The 11,108-nt window shown below is 46.8% G+C and overlaps 1 protein-coding gene across 1 annotated transcript; it reads left to right on the top strand.

Annotated features, from left to right (window-relative positions):
* Window positions 1-4,538: 4,538 nt before the first annotated feature.
* LOC135817262 (calcium channel flower-like) lies at window positions 4,539-9,229 on the top strand. Its single transcript, XM_065330403.1, has 5 exons — window positions 4,539-4,999; window positions 6,123-6,183; window positions 6,843-6,968; window positions 7,497-7,604; window positions 8,105-9,229. The coding sequence occupies exons 1-5, from the start codon at window positions 4,864-4,866 to the stop codon at window positions 8,562-8,564; spliced, it is 891 nt and encodes a 296-aa protein (XP_065186475.1). The 5' UTR covers window positions 4,539-4,863; the 3' UTR covers window positions 8,565-9,229.
* The last annotated feature ends 1,879 nt before the right edge of the window (window positions 9,230-11,108 follow it).

The raw sequence follows: 11,108 nt of genomic DNA, 5'->3' as shown, positions 1-11,108 counted from the left end.
ACACGACCAGTCCTCTCCCTCTCCTTCTTTCTCCCTCTTTCTTTATCTCTTCCTTTCTCTCTCTCTCTCTCTCTCTCTCTCTCTCTCTCTCTCTCTCTCTCTCTCTCTCTCTCTCTCTCTCTCTCTCTCTCTCTCTCTCTCTCTCTCTCTCCCTCCCTTTCTCTTTCTCTCTCAATCTATAGGCCGGCCCTGTATAGAATATAGATTGATGTTAGACCGGGTTACCCTCAACTGTAAAAAACAAAACAAAAAAACTGTGGCCCTCTCTATAGCCCAGAAATGGTGGTCAATACGACTCTCCTGGCATGAACTGAACATGATACCATAGGGAGAGAAGACAGTGCTACCACAACGTGTGGTGATATCGAATGCATCATGCCATGGCCGCCCAAGCCAAGGAATGCCGTGTACCGGTACCAATGGAGGGTCATTGGTTCCGTTACTCTTCACTGATACCTATGACAGTAACTGACTTGCTACACGTGCAAGAAACGGATGATGAGCTAGCACTGCAGGTCTTTACTTTAGAAACAGTCAATATCATCAAGAGTACATAACCTCGGGGTTACACATTATGTACTCTTGATATCATGCAGTAGACTGAGTCAGTCTGGGCTTAAAACTACTGTTGTGCACAACCCACATGGTGCGAATTAGCCTCCAGCAGTTATTGGTGTCCCGCCAGGCCTCATCGCCGTCTGGAATGCGCATATGCATGCAGGAGCCTGAAGCGCTTTCCCTAGCAGATCACGTTGGGCCCCGAACCGTCCATGGATATAACCAAGAGTACATTATGTACATGACGTGTACTCTTGATTATTACTACAAGTAGTATCGCCCGGCCCGCTCCATCTGCTGCCTTTATCCACGGGCGAAAGAATTAATTATTTAGGTACACGTTGCGCACGAAAGCCTGTTGTGTTTTGTGGTGCTAGCCGCTAGTTTCACCGTGTAGCTGCTAGCTGTCTACCCTGTGGCTGTGCAGCAACAAGTTGCTACCTACACATAACATACCGGCAAGGTTAGCAAGGTTGCCGGCGCCAAAACCTTCGGGTTTCACACCTTAAAGGGGAAGTTAAAGCAAAAAATAAAATTTCACCAGTTGTAGTCTTCGGGGTGCTGAGTCGAATGGTCTTGGTCCGAGAAAGCTGAGACGCTCCCTTCCTACTTGAATCCCAATCGAACTCGCGCACTTCCACCGAAACTGGGTGACTGCGCCCTATGTACCACTTCAGTCTTGGACTATTCTACAATGATTGTTAGCAGCCGTACACAGTCGTGGTGGAAAAAAATTAAAAATGCAAGACTCTGCCGCCACACTTGTCGCCCCCATGTATCAAAGGAGGCGAAACCGCCTGTTTTTGGTGCGACGTTTTAAAAATACACAAGTGCACAGGTGTTTGGTTTAATATTACAATAATTATTACATGTAGATGTAGTACTGTGAAGCCTGTCTAAGCCGACCGCTCAAGCCGGGGCCTTACAGTTTGGTCGCTGTGTACAGGTGCCCTTATCCAGGGTCATTTGACTGGAACTTGAGTGACAACCAGGGAGTACTAGTAGTAAAATACTGTATTTTACTACTCCCTGGTGACAACATCCCTTGGTCCCGTTTGTAGTGGCTGGACAGGTGGTCGCCTTGACAGGTTTCACTGTAACCACTTGCATGACCTGACTCCATGGAATCAGGTCTGGATAGGTCACTGGTGGATGGCGGAATAGATCTGTTTGCTAGCTGCATGCCGTCACGGTAGTGTACAAATCAGTATTCGCTAGAGAATACTGCACTAAGCCTAAGGTCATGCTCTTTGTAAGGAAGCTCTCAGACTGCCTACCATGGTGTTGAACACTGTTTCATAGTGGATATACCGGGCGGTACATGTAGGAATCCCAACAACGACGACGGCGACAACGACGACAACAACTACAACAACAACGGCAGCAGCAGCATGCAGCAGAAGGCTAGGACTCCCGGGGTCACCATGGTCACTGGCAACAACCGCTCAGCCTAGCCAGGCTCATACTACTAGTACTAGTACTACTACAGTACTAGTACTACTACTACTAGTAGTACAGTCGTCCCTCTCTAATCCGGCACTTGTTTATCCGGAACCCTTGCCAACCGGCGCACTTTCTGACGAAACCAATTTTTTTCGTTCAATTCCTACATCTTAATCCGGCACTTGAATTCCGCCTCCGGCAGTGACTTTTTGAAACGAATCGCTCAAACTGCACGTAGTTTGATTTCATAATCCGGCAGTCGTAAACCGCATACCGCACAGGTGCACTCCAGGCTAGGCCAGTCTGGTCAATGTTGTCCAGGAGACAACGGCAGTCAACCATACTTTCTTATTTTAGCAAGGAGTAGTGTCCTGCCAATTTTCAGGTGTGTGTGTGTGTGTGCAAGAGTGAATGTGAACATGTTCTCTGTTTTACTTTATCACTTTATCACTGTGTATATTCTCGGAGAACAATTGAGAATATAAAGCCGTGCACCAAATACTTGGGTCGACACGGAAAAACCCTGCGTTTTGACGTACATATGATACATTTGGGTAGGGCCGGGTCAGAGGGCAGGATTTCTTAATAGGGCTTGAAAGTGATGACGTCAAAAACGGCCAGGGAGTACTAAGTTGACATCAGATTTCTATTTTGGATCCACTAAGGTGTGACTTTGCTATTGCCTCAGTATGTGGGTGCATAGCAACCCACTCATGTCGTATGCAGGGGTGACTTTAAGGCTGTGTTTACATGAGAAGTTTCAACCCGGGTCGAGTTCAGCCCGGGTTGAAAGTCTGTACGACAGACAAAAGAGGTGAGCGTTTACATGAAGACAGTTGACCCGGGTCAAATACTGATATGCCGCCAAAAGTCCACTTCTACAGTCCTGCATGGTCACGTGAATCCGTTCGCGCGAAATTTGCATCTGCAGTGCTGTTCAAACCTGGCGCGAGATACGCACAGAAGTACGTTTGTACGATTTTCTTGACCCGGGTTGGTTTCAACCCTCCCCTTGGGGGGAGGGTTGAAATCAACCCGGGGCGAAATTTCAACCCGGGTCAAGCGCAATGCGTCATGTAAACGCGCCATTCACTTTGTGCACATGGCGGGTTGAAATCTGACCCGGGTCGAACTCAACCCGGGTTGAAACGCCTCATGTAAACACAGCCTCAAGCTGTGTTCACAACTGGCGCGTGTACGCGTGAAACCACGCGTTTGTGCGTATATTTGCTGGCTTTTGGGGCGCCATGCGTACGGAAACGCGCCGAAATGGAACTTCCAACATGTTGGAATTTTCAGCGCGTATCAGGCGCGTATCAGCGTACATGCCAGTCACTTGACTGGCGGGGTCAAAAAATTAGTACTCGAAGGTGCTAAATACGACTCGGATTGCTGTTTTTTGTGAAAGGCTGAGCGCGCGTTTGGGGGCGCATGAACCGCAAGCGTACCGCGTCCACGCGCCAGTTGTGAACACAGCTTTAGGGCCTGGTCAGACTGCGGCAAAATCGAAATAATCCTAGGATTATAATCCGAATCTCCATAGTAACTTGCCGCCAGAGCGGCAAAAGTGAGAGTTGACGCTCCAAAAAAAAAGCAAGAACGGACCACGCTTTTCCGCTCCAAACAGGATTTGACGCTGATACGCCATTGACGCTGATAATCACTGATTTTTTCATCTCGATATCGAAGAGCTAATTGGCCACGGACAACAACAAAACTCATAAGGATGGTTGCAAGGATTGCACTGAAGGTGTTGGCGATCCCCAAGGTGAAGGAATTTGACGTCGTTCGTGGAGATTACCACTTGACGCTCGAAATGAAGTTTGAATTTTCACTCTCCCCACATTTGTAGTGTGATCGCGATTCAAATTCTGGACGCTGTTCTGTTTTCGTCAGGCAACCAAAATTTGCCGCAGTCTGACCAGGCCCTTACTTCGCCACCAGTTGTAACCCCGCCTCCAGTAGCCAAATCAGTCAGTTTCACTGGTTACATCACCTTGCTGTGAGTAAGACGGCTTGAAATGTGCTTGGATCCATACAAAAACTGGATCCAAGTGGATCCAATTTTTGAATTTTTGAAATTGTTGCTATGCTGTGACGTAGCACTTTCAAGCCCTATCCAGCACCCTCAGCAGAAAACGCCGTAGCAAAAGGTGCCGGATTAGAGAGGGACGACTGTAGTACTAGCCAGTCTTGCGCGATCTCTCCTTTACCTAGTACTTTACTACTTAGTAGTACTAGTAGTAGTAGTACCTCGGCCTCTGCAAAGACGACATGGATGGCATGCCTTGGCTTTGGCCAGGGAGTCGTAAAATACCACTCCCTGGCTTTGGCATATTTTTCTGTTCTTTCCTGGTGAGTAGTAAAATACCGGTATTTTACTACTCCCTGCCATTGCGTCATTCAAAAAAATTCAAATACGTTGATACTTTTGATGACATCACCAAAAGCGTGGCAGTAGATTTCGACCCACACATCATCTGGCATCTCATGAATGCTTGCTGTCGAGTCGGCTTCTTGATCTTCCGTAGATCTACATCCATAGTTTTTTTGTTGTGCCTGGTGTTGGCCATTGTTCTCTGACTCAGGTCAGTCAAGTACAGTATCTCTACTGCCTGAGCTGAAGTCAGTTCTTACTTCTTTTCCAATAGGATTGGTGTTTACGGGACTCGTCTGCCTTGTTTCTTCACTGATCGATCCGTTCCTTTTCATAGAGGTTGTTTCAACCTGTGGACATTGAGGATTTTTGTTTGAAGAAAGCCGAGAGGACTGATCTAACCTAGGCTGATACCCCAAAGGAAGAGAAGAGAGGCGATCTTACTATAGTCCTGAGTGCATCGTCGTGACGTGTTTTCCTCCACGATGTGGGATATTGCGAAGTCGGCCGTTCTGGGAAGGACGAAAGAGGAGGCTGAGAGCGGGGCCAAGGACGATGAAAACGGCCCTGGCTGCGGCTCGATGCTGTTGGGACGTGTCTGGGGATCATTTGCCGCCGTCCGTAAGTAATAGTTTGAACTTGCCGTAGCTAAATTGTCACGTTGCACCGCCAGGGTATCACGTGCATGACGGAACAAAGTCCCGAAATCCCCGACAAGAAATCTATTCTAATTATCGGTATCCGAATGTGCTGATCATCAGACAGAAGTGAACGCACACTGACGGATCCATCCTCAGAAACACGTTGAGCTTAGCAAAAACAATAAACCTCCTTTCTCTGGGCGTCTGACCGAAGGCTGCCCAGAATCTTCAGCAATTCAGAAATACCGGTACTGGGATGTGTGCATGTGACATTTGCAGTTGATGCAGGCCCAGACGCGCATGAAGACGTTCACTGAAAACAGCAATTATTTGAGCCGATTTTAGGTTGTGCGACGCAATCAAGTACTGTTTTTTTGGACCCCACCTGAAACGCGCTGACGAATTCATGCTGAAATGTCCATTTCAGCGCGTTTCCAACTTTCTATACACATGACACCTCTGGAGCCAGCAAAAACACGCACAAATACAAATGCGTAGTCTCAGGCGTACACATGCCAGCTATGAACACTGCTTGAGGCTCACTGGTCCCAGATTGGTTCCATTCACAAGCACATACACACACACTAAGAGCTGAGGGCTGTTTGGTGCCGGATGACGTACATGGAGTTCAGCTGATCGCCAAAAACTGTCTATACCAGATAAGACTGCATGTACCTACAGGGTACGTGTACCTGGATATGGGGAGTCCCGGATAACCGAGGTTTAACTGCCTGCGATTTTCACTGTGCATGTGAACTCCCATGTGTGTGTGTGCTTCTGCTTTTTTTTCGTGAATGGGGATCGACACCTGCGGATAATGGGGGGGGGGGGGGGGGGGGGAGGGGGTTCTACTCTACAGGATAAACACCCGTATGAAACTACTGTCATGAAAACGGCGGTCTACGTTGAAAGATTGCGGGTGGAAAGGTCCCCACGGAAATGTGTGATCTCGTGGCCACGGCAAATTCTGCGAATCTCGACCTACATCCTTGCTGTATATGCATGCACGTCTTACCGTATGCACGCACATCATGATCTTACCATATGCATAGTGTGGTGATTGTGGTATGTTGGCATACACTTTTTTTGGTGTCTTTGTGCAGTTGTGATGGTGTTTGGGTTCTTGAACCTCATCACCTGTCCTCAGTGGGCAATCTACATGATGTAAGTACTTCTGCAGTGCGTTTCAAAAACATAGACGCGTGATTTCAAAAAAACGTTCGGCCAGCATCTATACCACGTAAAATCTGTGATCACTTTGTGCATAGAAATTTTGAAATTGGGCGTTAGTTATCTGATTGCTTAAAAATCTATTATGAGAGTAATTGGGGGAAGGCCCCAGGCAGTATTCCGCAAAAATTCTCAAGAAGCTCCAGCCAAATTTGAAATAATTTCAAAAATACCATGCGTCTATATTTTTGAAGTGGACTGTACAGTGTGCATGGCAATGCAAGAGCACCCTCTCACAGTCCCTGAGCACTCCCATCGCATGTCCCTCCATGGCTCGTTATCCTCTCTGGGAACTCCTTTGAATCACGCCACCATTCCAAAGATTTCAAGTGTATTGTCTTCCTTGCCCTTATAAGTATTTTTTGTCGAATCTTTCTTGGTGTTCAGCTTAGTAGAGTGCATCTCTCCTTTTGTAATGGTATTCTGCTTTCCCAATTTCTATTCTGTGTCTTGTCTGTGAAAGCTACACTCGTACTTGTAAGTGCGTTTTGCTAGTTCGACTCTGTTCCTCGTGAAGTTGTGGTTTTGCTACATAAAGAAACTGCCAGTGGTTTGCAGAAAAACATTCTCCTTTTGTTTTTGCTTTCTTGTAGGTGTTTCGGCTTCATCACTCTTCTGCTGGAAGCATCCTTTGTGGCAGGTCTTTTCGACTGCTCTGAGGGCTTCTCTCAGCTTCTTGCGCGCATCAAACCATGGCAGAAGGCTGCCCTATATGGCATGTAAGTTTTTATGATTTTTTTACTGCGAGGAAGCATTCTGCAGCAGGCCCTGTCATTTTCTTCTTGACTGATTTGGGCACACACCGGAAGGGTGATGTTGCAGGGTAATGGCTGTAACGGCACATTGGGCAGGTCGTGTCATGTTGTTATTTTTTTGTGCTAGCTATGGGCTGCATTGACTCTTGCAATGAATGTTGCATCTTACACAGATACATTGTATCAACATTGATGTAACTGTGAAGAGTGGATTAGTGTTGAGGCGAGCAATAGTTTGCTCTACCAAACGGAAAGCATTCCCGATAATGACTGGCAAGCATGAACAATCTCCTCATAATGCAGGGTCTCCAGTATTCCCCGGAGATGATACATTTTCGTTGCTCCTTTCCCCAGGGGTCTTTGGTCTAGCTTGTAGTCAGGTGGCAAGGAGAGGCCGCACTGTTTATGTTTCCCTTGTTTGCGGTGAGATTTGGTGTTTTGTTTCTGGTTAGCATATTGTTTCCTGTGTGTGGGTGTGGGTGTCCATTACAGGAGCAGTATTCCGCCGTTGTTCGGCTGTTTCGGCATCACCATATTCTTGGCGTGTGGTGCCTGGTTTGGCACGGGTGCCTTCTACTTTTTCCTCTTCTTGGGCACCAGGTTAGAGCAATGCATTGTAAACATTGTAGGCGAAAAAATTTCATTTGTGTTCTAAGTTTGCCGATGCTGATCACTCACTTGCTTGTCTCCCGGGGTACTTGACTGGCTGCATCAGATTTTGGGACAGAGAATCTACCGAGGATTGCTCAATGCCAATGCCTGCGCACTACAGTGCACTGTGATTGTTGTTGGCGGCTGTCTGTCTGATGTGTGACGTTCTGTACTGTCAATGTTGGGGCTACTGTAGAAATAGCACTGAAGTACGTTATTATGGAAGAATGGGTGGGGATGTCTGCACGGATGGTGCCAGCTGTGATTGCAGCGGCCGCTGCATCAGTGACCAATAAGTTGGGCAATAACTGACCATCCGCTCCCAGCTTAGTGAATATCTAATTTGTTTCACTGGCCTCTAAATTCTGGACTATATCTTCATACATTCAGGTGCACACACTGTTGCGGTGTGCTCAGCATTGTCTCACTGTGATTTGTTGACTTTTCAGGAAGAAGAGCCCTCACTCTGCTACCTACAATGCGGCGGATGAGGAAGCACAGTTGAATTTGATCGATGAGAAGGCTGGGAAGGGCGATGCTGCTGAGGAGACCTCATCCTGGTGGCCTTTCTCCACAAGTTCAACTGCACAGGCAGGCCGTTCCACGGAAATGCAAGCGGTGGCCAAGCCTGATGCGGCGCAGAAAGAGGAGGCGAAAAGTCCGCAGCCCGCTGAGCTCACTGGAGAACTGCCCGGCAATGTCCCACCAGCGTTCCCTGAGCCCACACTGCGCGGTGCCAGTGCTGGACCGCTCACTACACCATACACTGGTCCTCCGATCAAGGAATTAACTGCTCCTACGGCCGCCGCTGCTTCGGTTCCAGCACTACCACCGCCTAGTGCAAACGGTCAACGAACTGTTCCCTACGCTGGACCACTGATCAAGTCATTCGGTGATGCAGTGGCGTAATTTGAAATATGCCTTTGGCCAGTTCTCTTGATCCTTCTTCTTTCTCTAACCTATATTTAACGGCTTTCAGCGACAGTGCCTATAGCCCCTTGAGTTTATTTTGCGAAGCACCGCTTGCCATTTTATTATCACTATTTTTGCCATGTGGAAAAACGACACCATGCTTTTGTGCCCTGCTTTTTTCTGCGTGATGTGCTGCTGCAGTGGAAAGTCATGTCAAAACTGCCTACTCTTAATGCCCATTCACTCTTTCATGGAGGTTATGGGTTTTGTATGCTTTCTTACCCCTTTTTGTACTTTGAATGGACTATTTTTCTGTGTAACAGCCAGCTGAATATTTTTGGTCACCTTCTTTTGTTCTGTGCTCATGCCTTGTTGTTTTAGGTCTGTCTTCTAGGCTCCATCCCTGCCCTCCCCTAACACTAGTGATAGTAGTATACTAGCTCTGCGTAAGCTACTAGCTGCTGGATAGCTTTAGCATGCACACATACATGTATCTATCGTGAAGAGTAGATAGCTACTCAGAGATCTCTCTCTCCCATATACACTGGCCATAATTATGGTTAACAATATGGACCGTTCGCCACAGCCTAGCTATGATAGCAATAGCCTGCTGTACATAATTACATGTTTTCGTATACTGTGAACTGCATCTAACCTCTCAATATGACTGCAATATCAGGCCCAGTGGAACCGGTCCGGTTTGTCAGGCCATGGCCGGACCAGCTTTTTGGCCCGGTGACCAATGTCACGTGTGCCCGCTGCCAGCATGCTGAGGAGGTCATCGATCATGTGCATACCCTCCATATTATCCACAAAGTATGACAGGCTAGGGTGTGGCTGGACCAATTGAAAACTGCTTTCGCCGGTCTTGATAATATGAGACTTAGAAGTGCTCCGATGATATAAACAGTCAGTCGTTTTTAGGTCAGCAGGAGTACATGACATGTACTATTGGTAATAGACATGGTTAGCATTTTACCTTTCACGCTAATTTCGACAGTCGGCCTGTTAACTTGATTGTACCGTATACATGCACATGTATGTACAAGTACCGTTTTTGTGTGTTTTCAAGACATCGTTAGCATCTCGGTTTCTGACACTACGATCGACTTGTGACGTAACCCTAGTTGGAATCTTACCGTTTCGTTCTCCCGCTATTAAAACAGAGCTTTCTATCTAATCGTCGAAAAGATACCAAACCGATGGTGTATTGGGTGTTGGGTACGAGTACTGTTGGATTTAGCATGAAGTCCCCCGGCCCCATGAACCATGTGAACGGTAAAATGCTAACCATGTCTAATGATCAGGGAGTCGTAAAATACATGTACATGTCCGGGTGCTTTACGACTCCCCCGCGGCCCCCCTGTTGATTCTTTTGGACGAAGTCAAAGGGTAAAAAGTGCGATAATACTCATAAAAAGGACACACTTCAGGCTCATTACAAACATCTTGAAAGTTTTTGTCTTCACAAGTATACTTTCAAGCCTTCTCGTCAGGTGAAATACAGGCAAGGGAAAAGGAACAGGAACAGTGGATTAAATACAGTAAGAAGGTGGTAAAACAGCGCAAAAAAGAAGATAGCTAAAGATAGCATTTGCACCTTTGTGTCATTATTGCAATTTTCGCTGTTTACTTTAGCTATCTTCTTTTTTGCGCTGTTTTACCACCTTCTTACTGGGATGGTCTAAGACCATGATTGAGAAACAGAGGGTACCAGGTTCAAGTCCTGCTTGGAAGCGGAAGGATTTTTTCCAGCCGTGCTGCGACCCACAGTTAATTGGGAACTCGTGGCCTGGCACGAGGGAAACATGGATGCAGTGAATGGGATTTCGGTCTTTGACCACTTTGTGGTGGGTCTGATCTACTCACCTCCCACCGTTTAGGAGCTGCATCTGCGCCTTGATCCAAGAGGGTGGTGGCGTTCCTGCGGATGCGGAAAACTGGGCCTTTGGCCGAGTCTCACGCGAACCGTGACATTTTTTTTTTTTTTTTTACTGTATTTAATCCACTGTTCCTGTTCCTTTTCCCTTGCCTGTATTTCACCTGACGAGAAGGCTTGAAAGGATACTTGTTAAGACAAAAACTTTCAAGATGTTTGTAATGAGCCTGAAGTGTGTCCTTTTTATGAGTATTATCGCATTTTTGTCTCAGAGGAAACGGTAAAAAGTGCATGCATAATAATGGTGTTGCCCATGTTGATTGATACGGTCATCATACCAGGGAGTCGTCAAAAATAAGTAAGTTTAATAGAACGGTATTATTTTGACGATTACGACAGTCGGCTCCCTGATTCTGTCCCCGGGGAAAATCGCGATTCCGCGGCCGTGTTTTTTTAAAAGACCGCGTTTTCCGCGATTTTGAACTTTTTTGTTGCACTTCACGTGCACACAGTGCACTGTTCGGTCAGCAACGTCTCATCGATGCATCGTGGTGGCTTTATACACAAATATGACGAGTGCTTTAATACACCAGAGACTTGTAATTGATTGATTTCGCTACATACTCACTGAAAATTGTCTCATATCAACTGCAAACTTGCCG

Source organism: Sycon ciliatum, chromosome 5, assembly GCF_964019385.1.
Source record: "Sycon ciliatum chromosome 5, ocSycCili1.1, whole genome shotgun sequence".
NCBI classification, from domain to species: domain Eukaryota; kingdom Metazoa; phylum Porifera; class Calcarea; order Leucosolenida; family Sycettidae; genus Sycon; species Sycon ciliatum.
The sequence above is the reverse complement of the archived record's forward strand: the minus strand, read 5'-3'. Positions and strand labels throughout refer to the sequence as shown.